This window comes from Oratosquilla oratoria, chromosome 25 (assembly GCF_046742065.1).
Source record: "Oratosquilla oratoria isolate Oo_2021 chromosome 25, ASM4674206v1, whole genome shotgun sequence".
Lineage (NCBI taxonomy): Eukaryota > Metazoa > Arthropoda > Malacostraca > Stomatopoda > Squillidae > Oratosquilla > Oratosquilla oratoria.
In genome coordinates this window covers 33,464,843-33,485,106 of record NC_134801.1, presented here as the reverse complement: position 1 = coordinate 33,485,106, position 20,264 = coordinate 33,464,843, and the positions used below count along the sequence as shown (strand labels likewise).

Genomic DNA, 20,264 nt, shown 5'->3' with positions numbered 1-20,264 from the left:
ACTAACGTCCGGACAGGCTGCATCACTGCGAATACCTTGCGCGAACAACCAGATCTGTCATCATTTGGCTTTCACGGGATGAGGATGTCTGCCGGCGCTCTACTCATTTAATCATTAAACCACCACAGCTTTGGAGTGTATACATTTTTCGTGCCAACATCAGACTTCTTTGATACAATGATGGCAGTCATTTCCCTGTGAAACTGTGTTTTCAGGGTATAAAGTTTTTTGGTAATGTCTTCATTCCGCACATTACATTTTGTTAAAGAAAAGAAGTCAGTTTTCGATGTTTGTACTTTATATATTTCTCATCTTATATTCTTTGCACTTGATATTCCAAATGGCTGGGTACTGCTTTAGTAGCTTAATGTAATGTAAGATAATAGTCTTCGTCCACTCGAAAGGCTTTGCGGAAGTTGCTTGTGCCATTGTATGAAACTAGAAAAGCGAAGCAGAGCGCGTGCTTCTTCTCCCTTCAACTGTTGACACACTGCTTTCATGATGCTGCGACGTTTTTCAACTCATCGCGCATCAAATACTCGTACGTCCGCCACCACTATTGTTATATTTCATCTCACTGATTATCTTCATATACAGGACGTGAGTGATATCCATTATTTTTCGACACTCTTAGATAAATTCCACAAACCGAAATCGACATCCTCTAATTTTTACTGCTTACACTTCAGTAAAAATAATTACCTATTTTTAGTCTTATCTTATAATCAAATTAACAAAGCCTTATCACACACCAGTAAGTAAAATTTATAACATTAAGAGTCATGTTTTTAATTCTAAAAACACTTATGCAGCCATTTATGTCGTATCTTTCTTTTTAATATCGGTTTCCAAATTAGCTAAGTCACCCCTTTGCCTCATGGAATGTGAGACAATTGAAAATTCTAGCGCTAATAGGAAACTACGAGCCTGACTGCGAAAGGTCCCATTCCAACACATCCATCTTTCTTCTCACAAACATACTGCCTATCTCTTCTCTTTTACTCGTCTGTACCATATCCACACACATTAAAATACCCAAACCTTAAGATACTGGTTGGAAAATTCCTTCTAGACCCTTTTATGCCTTTAGTTTTTTTTTTTTTTAGTAATGTCCCCTTTGGGGCTGCAGGGAGAAGGATGCCTAGTCCTATGAATCAAGCAATGGAATGCTTGATTCATAAATACATTCCTGAGAGGTTATCAAAATAAGACAGCAAATGACAACATACTTTTATTCATGTATCAAATACAAGGGAAAATGGTAATCATTTGCACTTCAGTCTCACATCACCAGATTGTAATAAAACAGTGGCATCTCGCCAGTGCTAAACTAACATAATATTCAAGTCTGAAGGAAAACACAACATCCACAACCATTCAGACTAGTGTATCCATCACAATGCTTTAGGACCCTAACCCAACTACTGCCACTAGGGGCCATTACAAAACCTGAGGCACAAATCTTGGCTTGTCATTAAACTCCTATCTATCACAAAGCTTGGAGAGCCCCCATATCAAACTCTACTAATAGCTCAACTCTGTCCATCACAATTCAAAATTCACTGACAACCAAACCTTTGTAGTTCACTTCATAAAAACATGCCAAGCTGTTAAAATATGAGAAGTCTCATAAGTAACAAGGTCCCACTAAGCCTTACATATAAGCAATACAAATACCTGAACATATTCTATCCAATGTCAATTTGAGCACATACAGGGCAAAGAACTTTCAAAAACTACATTTTTTTCCACTGCCATTCTACACACACTACAAACACCTAAGAATCACTGCTGACTCCATCTTTTCTAATACTATTAAGCCTCATCACCAAATATAATGGTTAGATTCCATTCTGAACCCCACCTCCCCAAATAAATGGTACACAACAGACTTCAGTACACATGGTTGGGCCTAACAGACAAACCCATCTTCATGACCTCAGCGCATGCATTCTTCCATGAATTCATCCTTGACAGATTACTCATCATTATACCTTCAACTAACACAAGTTATATGAACTTACATATAACTAAGCTAAACAAAATTGTTAGCTTTTAACATGAAGAAAGATATTCTCATCAGTTCTCTTGACCCCATAATTTAACTGCACTTCAACCTAAAAAATTATCTTTTAAGCAATGGCTGAATACTAGACCATACAAACTTATACAAACTTGCACTGCCTTGCACTTGTTATGTTGTGGAGAAAAAATAAAGAAAGAAGAAGAAAACAATCTTCAGTGTAACTAATTCCTTTAAGATATTGGATGAAAATGAGATGTAATATTTTTTATCAGAAAAATGGGGATGAAAACATACAGCATAAAAATCCCACAGTATATACAAAGAAAAGTACTGAGGATTCTTATGACTTATGGGCTATGAAATTTGATTTGCATACTTATTCAGACATCATGGCAATGCATTAATGTATCAAAACTGTACAAAAATTCTTATGTGGCTATGCTGGAAGGTTTTGGTGGAAGAGACAATACCTAAATACAGCAACAATCAGACATAGACTCTCAGCGTTTCCCTGATGGGGCGGCGGCACATAGGACATGCATTGTCTCTTGTAATGATTGCTGAACGACATGCATCACAAAGACATAAGTGGCGACATGGCAGTAGGATGACACATTTAACATGATCCTGACAGACAACACACAGTCTAGATTCCCTCTCATCTTCCAGTTCTCGATATAACTGAATTTCTACTTCACTATGTCTTTGGGATCCTGAGGAACCTGCTTTATCTTCCAATGATAGCTCATGAGCATTAACTGAGTTAGTAGTGGCAGTAGATGTAGTGGTAGGGTGGGCCTCAGGATTTAAGGTAATCTGACTACCTGCCTGGACTTCACTACCTGAGTCATGGGCACCTTGGAGCTGCTGCTGTCTTCGTGTAAGAGGTTGTCTTGCTAGAAGTGGGCGCCCTGGTGCCACAAATCTAGAGGGTGAGTGGGGAGGTGTTGGCAACCTTTGGTTATGATTGTTAAGTACAGCATTGCCATGATGCTGAACCAAACCTTGGTTCTCTGGCAGATTCAGGTCAGGAACATTATCATTACTATCATTACCATTTTCATCATTCCCGTCATCTTCGCCAAGTTCTTCTTCTTCAGTATCATTCTGGTGAACCACTGGAGCATTTGCACGTCGTATTTCACGAGCCAACATAGTCAGTATACGTCTCTGCCAGGCCCTTATGAGTGAAGGCACAGGCATATCTGGGATGAGAATGAGATGGTCTGTCATATACTGCAAAATATAGTGCAAACCCACAACTGCACATACCCCTAATACTACCCCTACAATGGCTTCTAAGGGAATATCACAAAAGAATTCTTTGACACTTTGCAAACACATATGTGATATAAAAACCACACTAGACCACATGTTTGATACAGCATCAACAAAACATGTACGAATATATGCTCCCATACTGAACATAAGAGACAGGATGAGCAAAATTAAATTTGGCACAAATCCAATTAGAAACATGACAGCAGAGCCAAACACAATAAATATGCGCTTGACCATCTGCAAAAGCAAGGCTAATTGTGATGCAAGGTCTACAGCTGATTTTATCACATTCATAATGCCTATTTGAACCAGCATCACACTACCTTTGGCACCTAACAACACAGCTTGATACAAAGTAGTTAATGCCACCCATATCCCCATCAACAATGTCTGCATGCCATCACATACTGCCACTGCTGCAGCACCAATGTCACTCATGAAAGTAACAAAGTCACATACAACAATGGATGCCAGGTCAGCAGCCTTCTGAGTGAGTAAAAGAAGCAGCTGGACCAAATTATGTAGAAGATCTAATACTTGAGACACAACAGCATTGTTGAGTCTGAAGGCAACACCAAACCCTCCCCAAACGGTGCCCAGCACACGACCTAGCTCTTCTGCTAGAAACGTGAGCAAACCTGCTGTCATTATGATGTTCTGGTCAGTAGAAGTCCAGTAACTGAACACATCTACTTGGTACAGCAGCCACTCCGATACACTGTGAAAAGAAAAAGATACATTAGAATCACACCAGGAAGGAAGGAGGGAGGAAAGGAAATATTAATTCAACAACTCAAAATGTAACTATACAATGTATGGCTTACCTAAAATGTCATATGTATCATAATCATATATATAATTCTTGCCTTCATGCCAGCAACCTAGAAAGCAACATTGTAGCAGGTCATGTGGACTTGAAAGAGATCTGCTGCTGCTACAACCTTCCCCAATTACTTTCCCTGTCACCTACATGTGTACACTTTTCTCTTATGTTTGTACTCTAAAGATGTCCTATCAAGGTGAAAGTGCTTAGTCTTAGTTTATCATTTCCCTTGAAGCTTTTTTGCATATTTAGAATTATGTGTTCATGTGATTTTTGCCTCACATATTTAGCATTAAGTTTCATTGCTAGGATGGTAATGAATAGAAGTGCAGATGTAATTATCAAACTCTACCTAGCGATAGTTAGACCCATCCATGATTATGCGGTACAGTTTAGGTCTCCGTCCTATAGAATGGACATAAATTTACTAGAATCAGTACAGAGAAGAATGACCAAAAATATATGGACTCAAATTTCCTTATGAGGAGAGGCTTAGGCACCTAAACTTACACTCTCTGGAAAGATGCAGTGTTCAAGTGAATCAAAGGCTTTAACAAGGGTGATGCAAACAAGGTCATCATGTTAAAACAACAGGGCAGGACTTGCAGTAATGGATTTAAACCGGACAAATTTGGATTTAAGAAGGAAATAGGCAAGAATTGGTTTACTAATAGGGTGGTCAACGAATGGAATAGACTTAGTAACCGTGTAGTGAGTGCTGAAACTATCAGTTATTTCAAGAAACGGCTAGACAACTTTATGGATGGGGATGACAGTGGTGATGGATATAGAGCTGCCTTGTATAGGCCTTATGGTATCTTGCAGTCTCCTTCATTCTTATGTTACCTTGTTGTATCTTACGGGAAAGGGAACTATGCTTGTGTCCCGTCTCTGTATCTCACAGTATCTAAATTGTTCTTAAATTCGTGTATGGTTTTTGCACACACACTATTATATATATATATACACACACACACACACACACACTTCAGCGAATGGACGGCTTGGATGACGTTCTGAAGAAAACTGAAGTCTGTGGATCCCAACGCAAAGAGAAGTGCCTAGTGTTTTTGCAGGGTGGGGGGGAAATTGCTCGTGGAGTAGTGGGAAAGTAGGGAAAGAGGAAAAGGGGAGGGATTACTGAGGGAAATGGAAGGAAATGAGGAGGGAGTAGACTTGGCCCAGCCAGACAAGCGGAAGGTAAACAAAAGACTGAGTGAGGATGACATGTCTAATAAAAATGTAAAGATTAGAAGTATAGAGAGGAGCAATACAGAAGAAAGTGACGAGAATATGTTCCAGGGATTTAAAGAGGGTGGGGGGGACACAACCCCCCCCCCGACTGATAAGACTAGAGGAGAGAGTTGATAAGGTGATCGAGGACTTGGAGCGTAAGTTAGGTAACGAGAATTGAAAGGTTGGAACAACTAGAGAAGGCTAACAGAAACTTAACTGAAGAAATAGAGGACCTAAAAAGACAGTTAGGAAATGTAAAGGAGGAGAATGAGAAATTGAAGAAGAATAGTAATGAAAACAGAGAGAAAATAGCTACAGAAGCTAAAAATTGGAGAATAACTCAAGAAGGGAATAAGGTTTCATTCACTGACATAGTCAAACAGCAATTGAAAGAACATAATGAAGACTCAGTTATTAAAGTGATGAGACAGAAGGAGAATATAGTAAGAGAATTAGCTGACAAAAAGAAATGTATAATTATATTAGGAATGGAAGAGAAACATAACCCAGATAGAACCGCAAGAATCAAGGAGGAAAATGAAAGAGTAAGCAGTTTATTAAAATTAGTCCAGGAAGATGAACCAGAAATTATAAAGGAAATTGAGGAAAAATTCAGACTCGGAAAATATAGTACAGATAAGACCAGACCAATTAAGATTAAATTCAGGTCACAAACAACGGCAGAGAAAATTCTATCCAAGACAGGGAAACTAGCAACAAATGATCAATATAAAAAGGTATGGATAAAAAGAGAAATGAATAAGGAGGAAAGAGAGGCAGAAAAGCAGAAAAGAATTGAAGCTAAGGCAAAAAACGAGGAAAGAACGGAGTCAGAGAAAGAGAGATTCTATTGGAGAGTAGTGAACATGAAAATAAAGCAGTTCGACATACTAAAGAAAAACATAAGGGAAACAGAGAATACAATGGAAGTGGCAGAAAACTAAGAGTGTCTTACACAAATATAGATGGATTAATAACAGGATTGAATGAACTGAATGATTATTTGAAAGAAAAAGAACCGGACATAATGGGAATTGTAGAAACAAAATTAAAAGGCCCACTACCACCCAACAGTGTAGGACATGATACATACAATTATTGGATTAGAAACAGAGAGAAAAAACAAGGGGGTGGAGTTATGTTCCTGACTAAGAAGGATATAAACGTGAAAGGTGTCATATATGGAAAGAATACAGTAGAGATGATTATGATAGAAGTGGAAGACCGAGATAAGAAGAGCAGAAAATTTGTGATCAATTATGTGCCTCCGAAAACAGCCTCATGGGAGGAGAGTGAACATAAAAGTATGTTAGAGGACACAAAGATAGCATTAACTAAAATAATGGAAGACGGAGGAAGAAAAGTTATGATGGGCGACTTTAATTGCAAAGAAATCTGCTGGGAAGAAATGACAGTAAAGAGTGGTGATGACTCATGGGGAAATGCTCTACTTGAGATGATTACTGACCATTCAATGACACAATGGATACAAGAGAACACTAGGTATAGAAATGAAGAAGAACCATCGAGGCTAGACTTAATAATTACATCTGAACCTAGAATAGTGGACAAGATTGAATATAAAACACCAATAGGTAAAAGTGACCACATATTGATTGAACTGGAACTTAATGAAGAAAAATATATGAAAAGAAATGAACAATATAGAAAAGGAAGAATGATGTATGAAAAAACAAACTTTGATAAAATAAGAGAATTCTTCCAACAAGAAAACTGGGAAGAAATATACAAAGAAGAAACATCAGTGGAAGAGAAATGGTACAAAAGTGCAGAGAGAAAAAAACAAGGGAAAATATACAACCTGAAGAGATTGAGTGGAAAGAAAAAGTCCCCCTATGGAAGAAATAGAAGTAACAAAGAATGAAATATTGACACACTTGGGTAATTTTGATGTCAGAAAATCGCATGGGCCAGATGAAATAGCAAACTGGATTCTGAAAGAATGCAGGAATGAACTGGCAGACAAAATACATAGCATAATAAGCAGTTCCTTAAAAGAAGGAAAAGTTCCAGAAGATTGGAAAAAAGCAAATATAGTACCTATATATAAAGGAGGAAATAAAGAAGAACCTACCAACTATAGACCAGTCTCTCTAACAAGTACAATAGCAAAAATTTGTGAAAGAATTATCAAAAGTAGAGGGGTAAAATACTTGGAAAAAAAACAACGTACTAAATCCAAGGCAATTTGGATTCAGACAAGGACGGTCATGCGTCACCAATTTAATATGTTTCTATTCAAGGCTAATAGATATAATACAAGAAAGAGATGGATGGGCTGATTGTGCATTTCTAGACCTAAAAAAAGCTTTTGACAAAGTACCACATAAGAAGTTGCTTAAGAAATTAGAATATGAAGGAGGAATACAAGGTAAATTGCTAAATTGGATGGAAGACTTTTTGCAAGAAAGAAAAATGAGAGTAGTGATAAGAGATCAGCACTCAAAATGGAATGAAGTAATAAGCGGTGTCCCGCAGGGAACAGTTCTGGCCCCAATAATGTTTGCTATATATATTAATGATATGGATGAAGGAATTGAAAGCTATATGAGCTTCTTTGCAGATGATGCAAAACTACTGAAAAGAGTGAAAACTGAAGAAGATTGTGAATCACTACAGAGGGATCTAAATAAAGTACAGGAATGGAGTAGGAAGTGGGAGATGGAGTTCAATACAAAAAAGTGTAGTATAATGGAATTTGGAAAAAGCAAAAACAGAATAACAGGATCATATAATTTGGGAGAAGAAGGAATAAAAAAGTAGAAAATGAGAAGGACCTGGGAGTCATTGTTATGAATAATATGTCACCTGAGAAACATATAAATAAGATTTTTGGAGAAACTTATAATTTAATAAGAACAATCAAAGTGGCATTTACATACCTGGATGAAGAAATGGTGAGGAAAATCCTAATCACCCTGATAAGACCAAGATTAGAATATGCAGCAACGATATGGTCACCAAGTACAAAAAAATGTATAAAAAAACTTGAAAGAATACAAAGAGCAATCACAAAACTGGCACCAACACTCTCAAAACTATCATATGAAGAGAGACTACAAAAACTTAAACTACAGACACTAGAGCAAAGAAGAGAGAGAGGAGATTTGATAGCTATTTACAGAATCATGAAAGGCATAGAAATTACTGATAGAGAGAATCTGATAAAATGAAAAATAGTTTAGATAAAATGAGATATGAAGACGGGAACCCACGAGCATAGCTCCCCTTCCCGTAAAATACAACTAGGTAAATACACATACATAAAATTATAAAATAGAGTAAATTCACTTAGTGATAAAATATAAAATGGATGATGAAGATAGACAAAAATATAGTGAACCAACGAAGAGAAGACTAATGTAAGCTGGGCTGAATTGGCTTTAGGTATCATCCCAAAAAAGAGTTGCAACATGGAAATGCCAAAGAGAAATGAAAAGTATGAAAATATTGCTTTCTCAGGGTTTGCAAAAGTGGAATACTTGGTAGAGGCATAGATTTAGCAAGGGAAACAAGGAATAAAAATATTCTAAGAAATCAGGAGATTATAGAACTAATAAATGAAATTATAGATCTGAAAGCAGAATACAGGGCAATGTATAGGGAAATGATTGAGTTGAAAAAATTAAATTCTAAAGCAAACAGGGAGCTTAATGATCTAAAATAGGAATTAAACATAGTCAAAAGTGAGAATGAATGAAAAATGAAGATATAAACAAAAATGAGGCTTTGAAAAAAGAAGCAAAAGAACAAATACAAGCAGTGACCAAGGAAGTTGAAGAAACCATAAAAGAGACAGATCTTCAAGAAATAAAAAATCAGTGGAAAGTGGAACAAGAAAACCAAAAAATAACTTTTAAAGAAATTGTACAAGTGGAAGAATATGCAAAAGAGAATCCTTGAAGTAATTAAAGAGAAAGAAAATTGGGTCGGAGACACAGTTGATAAAAAAGTGTATAATAGTTTAAGGTATTAAAGAAAAACAGTGTAGCTAGATACTTAAGAGAAAAAAAGAGAAATAAATAGCAAAAGAAATTCTGAAAGATACAAGAGGGGCAAGAAATGGAAAAGGAAATAGAGGAAGTGCATAAAATTGGACTACACTCTAAAGAAAAAATAGACCACTGAAAATTAAACTAAGGCCTTAAATGATAGCAGAAGAAGTACTAACAAAAACAGCAAAGCTGACAAAAAGTAAAAATTACAAATATATATATATATATATATATATATATATAAAGTGACGAGGAAAAAGAGTGGGAATAGACACTAAAAAATGAAGCTCATGAGGGGAAAAAAAAAGGAGAGAAAAGAACAAACTAAAAAGATTGAGTTTTTTTTAGAGTACTGGACTTGAGGCTGAGAAAATTGTGTATATATATATATATATAAACACAGGAAACAAAAAGGGAGGAAAAAGGAAAAAAATTAAAGTAATGTATACCAACATAGATGGCATTTCAGGACTAAATGAATTAAAGGACTATCTGGTGGAAAAGAAACCAGATATAATGGGAATTGTGGAGACGAAAGTCAAAGGTCCACTACCACCAAATACTGTGGGACAAGGTTTATATAATCATTGGATTAAAAATAGAGAGGAGAAACAGGTTGGAGTCATGTTTTTGACTAAGAAAGGCTTACATGTGACAAAGATAATGGAAGGAAATAATGATGTCGAATTGATTATGATAAAAGTTGAAAACAGTGACATGAAAAGTAGAAAATTTGTAGTAAAATATGTGCAGCAAAAACATATTGTAGGAAACAGTGACCATTCCAAAATGTTGGATGACACAAAGCATGCAATGAAATACTGAAAGGAGGAAAATTAGTAATTATGGTGACTTTAACTATAAAGAAATATGTTGGGTGATGATAGTAAAAGGTGGAGAGGACCTTTGGGGAAATATACTACTAGACATGGCCAATGTATACTAAATGACTCAATGGGTAAAAGAGAATACCAGATATAGAAATGATGAACTGTTGAGATTAGACTTAATATAGACTTAATATTTACATCAGAGCCTGAAATTGTGGATAAATGGAATACAAGACACCAATTGGGAAGAGTGACCATACACTAATTGAGTTCAAAATAAAAGAGGAAATTTATCTGGGAAGAAATGAGAAATGCTGAAAAGGAAGACTAATGTACAACAAAATGCTTTCAAAAAGTGAATTGGGAAAACTTCTTTAATGAAGCAACAAAGATGGAAGAGAAATGGACAATATTAAAAGAAAGCTATAATGAAGGAATGGATAAATATGTACCAAAACAAAAATAGGGAAAGGTGTACATTAAATGCTGGTACAACAAAAAATGTAGTGAGGCAAAAGATAGAAGAGACAATGCTTGGAGAGAGAGAAAAAAAAAAAAAAAAGGCAAGTGGCAACTATATACCAAACTAAAAAATGAAGGCAACTATATATCAAACTAAGAAATGAATATGTAAATATATGCAGGGAAGAAAAAAACTATGAAAAAGACATAATAGACAGATGGAAGGATCAACCTAAATTATTCTACAGATATGTTAATGGTAAATTAAAAAATAAACAGGAAATAGTGAAATTGTGTCAAGGGAATGATGAATATATAGATGTAGAAATGGCTGAAATTATGAACAAACATTTCAAATCTGTATTCACTGATGAAAATACACACAATTGGGATGAAGGAAAGGGAGAAAGATCCCCCTCAATGAAAGAAATAATTGTGAGAGAAATAAGGGACCAAATAATAAACTTTGATGTCAGAAAATCACACAGCCTGGACGGAATTACAACTTAAATACTAAAAGAATGTATAGATGAACTAACGGACAAAATTGACAAGATAATAGATTGCTCACTCAAAGAAGGAAAGGTACCACAAGATTGGAAAAATGCAAATATTGTGCCAATATATAAAGGGGGAGATAAGGAAGACCCAACAAACTATAGACTGGTCTCCCTTACAAGCACAATAGCTAAAATATGTGAAAAAGTTATCAAAAGTAGATGGACTAAACATCTGGAAGAAAACAATATACTGAATCCAAAACAATTTGGCTTTAGACAAGGAAGATCATGTGCCACAAACTTGATTTGTTTTTATTCAAGGTTAATAGTTATAATGCAAGAAAGGGGTGGATGGGCAGATTATCCTTTCCTGGATTTACAAAAGGTGTTTGATGAAGTACCACACAAAAAGCTACTAAGAAAACTCAAAACAACAGGTGTACAAGGGAAATTATTTAAATGGATGGAAGATTTCTTGCATGGGAGAAAAATGAGGGTGGTACTTAGAGATAAAAACTCAACCTGAGAAGAAATGATAAGTGAAGTCCCACAAGGTTCAGCATTAGCTCCAATAATGTTTGTTATATATGTAAATGACATGGATAAAAGTGTAGAATGTTATATGAACTTCTTTGCAGACGATGCAAAACTACTAAAGTGCAGAAAAAGACTGTGAATTACTACAAAGATCTTGACAAAGTCTGGGAATGGAGCCAAAAGTGGGAAGTGAACTTCAACATCAAGAAATGTAATATATTGGAGTTTGGAAAAAGTAAAAAAAGAATATCAGGACAGTATAAAATTGGTACAAAGGAAGTAAAAAAAAAAGTTAGCTTCGAAAAGGACCTAGGGGTAATTATTAACAAATACATGTCATCAGACAACCATATAAACAATATAGTCAGAGAAACCTACAATTTACTAAGATCAATAAAGATGGCTTTTAATTACTTAGATGAAGTAATGGTAAATAAATGTTAGTCACACTGGTAAGACCAAGATTGGAGTATGCTGCAACACTATGGACATCCAGCACAAAAATAATATAAAGAAATTAGAAAGAATCCAAAGAGCAACGACAAAGATGGCCCCAACACTTTCAAAATTGACATACAAACAAATATTGTCTAAACTGGAACTACCAACACTGGAACAAAGATGAAAAAGAGATCTATTGACCATTTACAGAATCATGAAAAGCATGGAAATCCTTGACAGAGAAGACTTATTAAAGTGGTATAAAAGAAAAACAAGAGGACATGAAAAGAAACTCAAAAAGGATAGTTATAAAGAGATCTGGAGGGAGGGAGGGAGGAAAAAAAAAAAAAAATCCACACAGTGGTGGATGTCTGGAACAAATTGGACAAAACAATGGTGTGTGCAAAAACCATACAAGAATTTAAGAACAAACTAGATGCTGAGAGATACAAAGATGGGTCACTACGAGTAAAGCTCCCCTTCCCGTATAATACAACTAGGTAAATATACCAAGTGCTCTTTCCCCTTTACCAGGGAGGTAGCCAAAATCAAAAGGCATAATTCCACTCCCACTCACTTTATCCCCACCAATTCCACTCCCATCCACCAGCCCTCCCTCCTTCTCATCTTGGCTCCTCATGGATGACTGGGCATCCCTGTACCATTTGCCCTGGGTCAGAAACAATGCAAGACAGAGCAGATCCACAGCATGGCTGCTTAACCTAATCAGTGACACCCCCTCTCCATCCCCTCATGGAGAAACATTGAAGACAGGGAGAAATACTTTTGGGCTATATAAAAATATAATTTAGACACAACCATTCTCTAACCCCCACATCCCCCACCCACTCTCTTCCATTCATCACAGAATCATCCATACACAACCATTCTCTACTCACACCTATCTTCTGCCTTCTCCCTTCCTTCCTCAACAGACATCCCCCACTTGCTCAATGCCCTTTTAACCCTATCCATCTCATCCTCATGTTCACTCCATTCACCTGTCTTCCACACTTCTTTTACCAATCTTTCTTCACTCATTTTTTCCATGTGTCCAAACCATCCCAATACTCTTTCATTAACCCTATCTCCTTTTCATCCCCACTTGCCTTCTCACTCTATCCAACCCTGTAACCCCTATCATACTTCTCGAGACATTTCATCTCAAACACATTTAAACTTTTCTTCTCTTATGTTCTATGTTTCTGCCCCATACAGTGCCGTCGGTACAATCACCCCTTCACACAATCTCCTCTTACTGCCCATTCCTAAATGTCTACTTCCCACTACATTTTTTAATCCCCCAAGGCACTTACTTGTTTCTCACAATTTACAATCTACCTTCCCTCCTCCCTTTTCTGACACATGTGACCCCAAGTACCTAAAGCTATCCACTTCCTCCAGCCTCTCCTCTTTAAGACGAGCACTTCCAAATTGCTGCCATTCTCTCCCCTTGTACATCTTATCACCTTACTTTTACTAACCTTTACCTTCAACTTTATATATATATATATATATATATATATATATATATATATATATATATATATATACAGGTAAACGTCGACTTACGATGGCATTAGTGTTCCGTGGTCACTGTACCTAGCCTACCTGTATATTAACCACCAGAGATACTGAATATAGCCTATTAAACATGTACAGTAGTTTATTTAATCATTTTTATCCTTTTTACCATATTCAAACACTATAATATGTATTTTCAGTACGGGACTTAAATCTCGCGGGCAGCAGCCAATGCCAGCGTACGACGTGACGTAATAATACTCGCATCATAAAATATAGTCACCGCTTATATCGATCGTTCTCTCTTTCACCCGCGAATTTTGAAAACCACAGAGAATGGGATTCAGGGCACATTTGAGAGAATGTAAAAACACAGGGGCGACTACAATAAATATAATCAAGACGCCGATATGGCAGCGTCGCGAATCCACTTGCTCCTCATGACGCCTACGTGTCAGTATGGTTAAATATATCATATCGTCGTCGTCGTCGTCATCGTAAAGTCGAACAATCGTTGTATATATTATATATATATATATATATATATATGAGTAGCTCCATGAGAGAGTGATCCAAGCGCCACAGGCTGCCAGACCCTGATCTTGTGCTTAACCAGTCAATCAGGGTTTCCGTACAGGAAACCCTGATTGACTGGTGGGAGTCAGATTCATCTCTCTCGAGCATGGCAACTCAGAGGGTGTAAATACAACTCCCAGGAAGCCCATGTTGGCTGGTTGAGTACGAAATCTGGGTCAGGCAGCCTGTCTCATGGCATTTGGATCACTCTCCCATAAAGCTACTCAAATATACTATGGTTTTTTCTATCTAGTCATGGTGGCGGCCAACTCAAAGGATGTGCTTTTCCTGGGAAAAATATATAGAGTATCTCCCCACTGCCTTAAATGCTCCATTTAGTCACCTTTTACAATATGTACGGGAATGTGGCATTGGTATTATGCCTTCACCACAGGAATATCATAAGAGGTGGTGTCCCAGATGTAATATAAGGGAGACTTAAGGGAGTGTTGCTAGCGATCATTCAAAAAATTCTAGTACATGAGCGAATTTTAGGTAAACATTTCAAAATAATCTCTATGATGGTGGCAACAGTCATACAAAGTTATACAACTGTATTTTGTTTCTATATTTTTATACAGCATAAAATAAAATATTGGTAAACTCTGGCAACCCCATTGCATAAAAAAACATTCTGTATATTGAAATAGCATCAACATTTCTATAGCTATTTTGTTTTTTGCTACAGAGTTGAGTCTATGGAGATATTTGACAACTACCACCAGCATACCCCACATAGACAATGGACAGGGCATTGGTACTCTTGAGAAAGTCAAAGTAAGGTGTCGTTGCTCCTGGTACTCTCACTGTACGCAACAATTTTGATTCCTCGCCCTGTGCTGTTGCTGTGATCATGGAAAAATTATCAAGAAACAAGAAAGTAAAGTGGCAGAATATAGAGAGGTCTGTGAGTGTCTGAAATAGAAACAAGAAGGAAAAAGAGAGGAGAAAAACAAGAACAAGAAGGAAAAAGAGAGAAAGAAAAAGAAAAACAAAAACAAAAAACAAAACAAACAAAAACAGCACAACTGCAACCAGCACTCCGCAAGCATCTATTAGCCACGCCCACCTTACACCTCCTCCACATCACTCACCCTCACATCACACCTCATCAGCAAAGAAGAGGAAATTGGAGATTTACTATACATTGCAACCGTTAAACAAATGTTCAAGAAAAATGGTCACGAAAATTTAAATCCTGTCCTGTAAAGTTTATGTTTTTGTTCTTTCTGTTGTAATATCTTTGGTTGTTTTTTAAGGATTTTTGTCATTTTTGTTTCATTTGAAAGAAAACATCATGTTCTTTATTTTCTACAGTATTTTTTTTTTTATGAAACCCGAATTTTGCAGCATTTTTTAATTATTCAGAGAAATTAATAAAAAATCAGAGGTATTAGTTTGATAAAATGTACTCAATAATATTTGTTCCCCAGACTCTAAGCTTTCATTTCATACCAAGCTGAATGATGTGGAAGGATTTTCCATTTAGTAATTAGATCATTGTGGATTTGGGACAGGTGGAGGTTGTGTAGATCAGATTTTTGTGGTAAGACAGATATGTGAGAAAACTATAGGAAAAGGTGAGGATGTTTTTTGGGCTTTTATGGATCTGGACGGGGCTTATGACAGGGTAGACAGGAAGGTGCTGTGGGAGGTTTTGCAGATATACGGGATGGGAGGGGGGCTTCTAGGAGCTGTCAAGAGTTTTTGCTAGAGTGGTGGAGCATGTGTCAGGAATGGAAATGGAGAGAGTGGTTCGAGGTGGGGGTGGGACTTCATCGGGGATGTGTTGTAGCCCTGGCTGTTCAACTTGTGCATGGATGGGGTGGTGCAAGAGGTGAGTGCAGGGGTGGTGGGTCAGGGATTGGAGATGTTTAAAGAAAATGGAGAAAAGTGGGAGGTCAGCTGGCTGTTAGTGGATGACACTGCGCTTGAGGCAGGAACGGAGGAGGGATTGAGGAAGTTGGTAGCGGAGTTTGGGAGAGCGTGTGAAAGAAGAAAGTTGAAGTGTGTTAGGGATGGAGTGGGTGGGAATGGTTTCTATGCCTTTTTCTTTTTGGTTACCTTCCTTATAAGGGGGAAAAGCCTTTGGTATATGTATGTATCTAATTAGAACTTCACTAGAGCTCACTATATCTTCACTAAATATTCACTATGCCCTATATATACATGGGAGAAACACAATACACTGAGGAATTATACACTAATGTAAGGGGTAATTATACCTAAGTTCATTAAATACATATTTGAAAATTTAATTTCACCTACTCTATAAAGCAATGTGACACTCCCTTAAAGGATACACACACCACAATTTTCAAACCCAAATTTTCTTAATTGACTTTTAGAATAAGTCTAAATAAATAGATTCAATTTATTTTTCCCTCATCCTAGAGTTTTCTTACATTTTTATTTCACCAAAATGAGTCGCCTGCTGCAAAAGTTGGGAATATTGGTCACCTTCTTGATGATGTATATCAATAAATCAAAACACAAAGCTGCCATTTTTTTTATTTCCTTCTCTCTTGACTGTATCCAAATGGTTAATGTGATGTGATAAAATAAATTCCTGTCACAGATTTGTAAAGCACAAAAATTTTTAGTTTTCATTTATATGCAAATGCAAAACTATCCACATATTTCTCATATCAGTAATAAAACTAAAGCTGATGCAGAATGTATAGGTATCAGGGCATCGAATTTTGTCCTTTGTTCTATATTAATTATACCCAGTAGTTTTATAACTAAAAATATGATAGGTGCACTTACCCAATAGTATCAACACATTTGCTAGAATCTTCATACAATATATAACTTTTGATTAAATACAATGTACTTAATTGTACTTTAATGTACTTGGTATTTTCCAAGTACTTTGGGTCTAAGCAGTATAAGTAGGCCTACAAGTTCCATTGAATTTTTAAACTCCAAGTACAAGTAATGAAAATCTGTACTTAAGTCCAAGAATAACTACATGTACCTGGACCCAACTATGATGCCATAGCTTCATCATGTTCATGGCTATGCATAAGTATGACATTAGCCCTAGGCCTACTACATGATATACATGTAGGCTAGACCTACATGAAGTATCACTATAAGAAGAATGTACACAAACATGGTTGCCATGGTCACAGTTATCCAAATTTTACTGAATCATGGGGTTCTCCCAGAGTGAATAAAGATCTTTAGACATTAAAGACAATAAAAGGTACAACCATGAAATTGTGTACATCCTGTGCGTCCATTTAGCCAACAACACATCATTTTCCCCTTTGTTTTGGTTGTTGTCATCATGTTAAGTGTCTGAACCAGAGTAACTCCTATTGCTTATGTCCCTGTATGTGGGCTCAAACAAATACCCTCGCAACCCAGGTGTGATCTCCTGATCCTCAAATTTATCCCTAGGGAGATCAACTGATTCTGACCAATTAGTTTTTCTCGAATTAGAAGAATTTTCATCATCACTCCCTGAGAAACATTCCATCTAGATTGAGTCCACCATTGTTAACACATCACTGATATGTCATCAACTGAAAATAGTGCTGGCAACAAATTTTGCAGACGATGGATGTTGGGGAGCGAAAAGATAAGAAACAGTTTGGTATTTTCAATTAATATGGCAAACTGAAAAGAAAGAAAGAAAAATATATACACACATATATATATATATATATATATATATATATATATATACAACCACTCCTCGTTTAACGACGACAATTGGGACCAGCGCGCCGTCGTTAACCGAATTGGTCGTTAAGCGAAAGTGTATACATATACGTACATGTACTGTATGTACAATGTCCAGCAATACATGTATCTTTATTTTCGTGTATTTTCCCTCTTTTATACAGTACATTAAAGCTTTATTTACTGTTTATTTACGGTGGTTAGGTTCCTGAAATTACCGTATATGACCAAATCCGCATATGCTGACATTCCATATTGAATACCGGGGTATTTTGTTTAGTTTCGACCATGGGCGCAATATAGCAATAGGAAATTAATTATTAATTTTGTAAATTAAAATGTATCAACGCAATATGCAATTTTGTGGGCGGAAATGAAAGTAAAAAATACCATGCTACAAGAAAATATGCTAATGAACGAAGTCGGTATCATGGGATCAGGACGCCATCTTGTCGTCTGCCAACGTCTCTCACGACGACGACAACGAGGACGAGCCGGATGACATTTAATTTGCAGGTAATGATTTATCAAACACAGGTTAGGTTAGTTTAGTGTAGGTTAGACGAATTTATCATCCTTTCATTTCTTCGACATCGGCATCTATCATAACAAACATGGTGTACCATTCGTCTGACATGACTTCGTTACTTACGAAATTTGTTTTAGCACCTTTTTTTTCGCTCACAAAATTGCATATTACGTTGATACATTATAATTTACAAACTTAATAATTAATTTTCTATTGCTATATTGCGCCCTTGGTCGAAACTAAAAATTTACCACTACCGGTATATATTGTACCCCAGGTAGTTTTTCCAGCTTGCAGGATGGTAATGTAGACCTAAGCTTCAGAACACTACCTCACAGCTAATATCCACCGTACAAGTTCATTTATAACATCATACTTAATTATCGTACACGACGTCGTAACTTCGGGAGATTTACGTTAAACGAATATTGGTCTGTCTAGCCCATTGTTACTCCGAGTTGTTGTTAACCGAGTAGGTCGTTAAACGAGGAGTGGGTGTATATATATGCTAATAAGAACACGGGTACGTGTGTTCACTTATGCAAAGTAGACCACTTGGAAAAAAGAAAATAATGTTAGTTTCTTTTTTCCAAGTGGTCTACTTTGCATATATATTATATATATATATATATATATATACACACGCAGTGTCTATAAGAGAGAGGCCAAATGCGTAGAGAGTATGGGTTCCAATATATTTGATGTTTCGCCCAGCAGGGCTTTTTCAGAAATGACACAGTTGAGAAACATTTTACTCCTTATATAGCCCGAGCTATACACAATTTGCGCAAATTGCTTGTTACTTGGTTGTTAAAATTGCCAATGATTTATTTATTGCAAAAAATCCACTGTTCTGATTTATATTGTCAATGAGGGATATAAACGCAGATTCAAAACATTACGTTTCACTGTATGGTTTTATTTTATAATCTTGGAATTATTCCAGTCAACATTGTGGCCTGTATCGAATCTATGTTTAACAATGGCATTATTCATATTGTATATTTTCATATCATATTTATGTTCTAATAATATCTTATCAATACCACGGAAACTTTCACCAATGTAAACCTTTTCACAACCTAGACATAGCCTGTGAGAATTTGACTTGCATTGAAGAGGTTAAAGTGACTCTTCACAATATGGATGAAGAGATAATGGGGGGGAAAAAAATTGGAAAACAAGACTGAAATATATGTCAGTGGTGTGGTCCCCACACAGTGGGTATCATACCAGATAAGCCATACAGGGAGAATAAATGCAATGAATCTTCCAACATTGAAAGATGGAAGGAAAAGAGGTGATTTGATTACAGTGTTCAGGTCACTAATGAGGATAGACTATATTGAAGGAAGAGATCTCTTGATTATGGATGGAATGGCTTTAGGAGGCCAAGAGAACAAATTGAAAAAGATTGTCTAAAGTATGTGAAGAAATACATTTTCCATATTGATGCGCAAATATTTGGAATAGCTTAGGACGGGTGTTATAGCCCAAGCTAGGAGAATACTTGAACTTAAATCTAAGTATGATAATTGGAGAAGCCCAAGGTGAAACCATACGTGAATTTGTACCCAGAAAAGGAGATTAGAAGACAGTATCCCAAAAGTGTTGCTCTCTTCCTGGATTAGATCAACCTTTAGTATCTATAGAGATTCCCCACAAATGTTTGTATACAGGGTGTATTTACCTAATGACATTCACTTAATTGTAGTATACAGGGTGTATTTACCCATTTATATTTACTTAATTGTAGTATACAGGAAAGGAGCAACAAGTGTAGCATAATG

At 36.4% G+C, this 20,264-nt stretch overlaps 1 protein-coding gene across 1 annotated transcript in view; it reads right to left on the bottom strand.

The window, feature by feature from the left end:
* Positions 1 to 1,218: 1,218 nt before the first annotated feature.
* LOC143038905 (uncharacterized) overlaps positions 1,219 to 20,264 on the bottom strand; it is a 22,043-nt gene continuing 2,997 nt past the window's right edge. Inside the window, exon 2 of the mRNA XM_076208629.1 lies at positions 1,219 to 4,025. Within this exon, the coding sequence (XP_076064744.1) occupies positions 2,513 to 3,955 (1,443 nt within the window). The 5' untranslated portion in view covers positions 3,956 to 4,025 and the 3' untranslated portion in view covers positions 1,219 to 2,512. The remainder of the gene's footprint in view (positions 4,026 to 20,264) is intronic.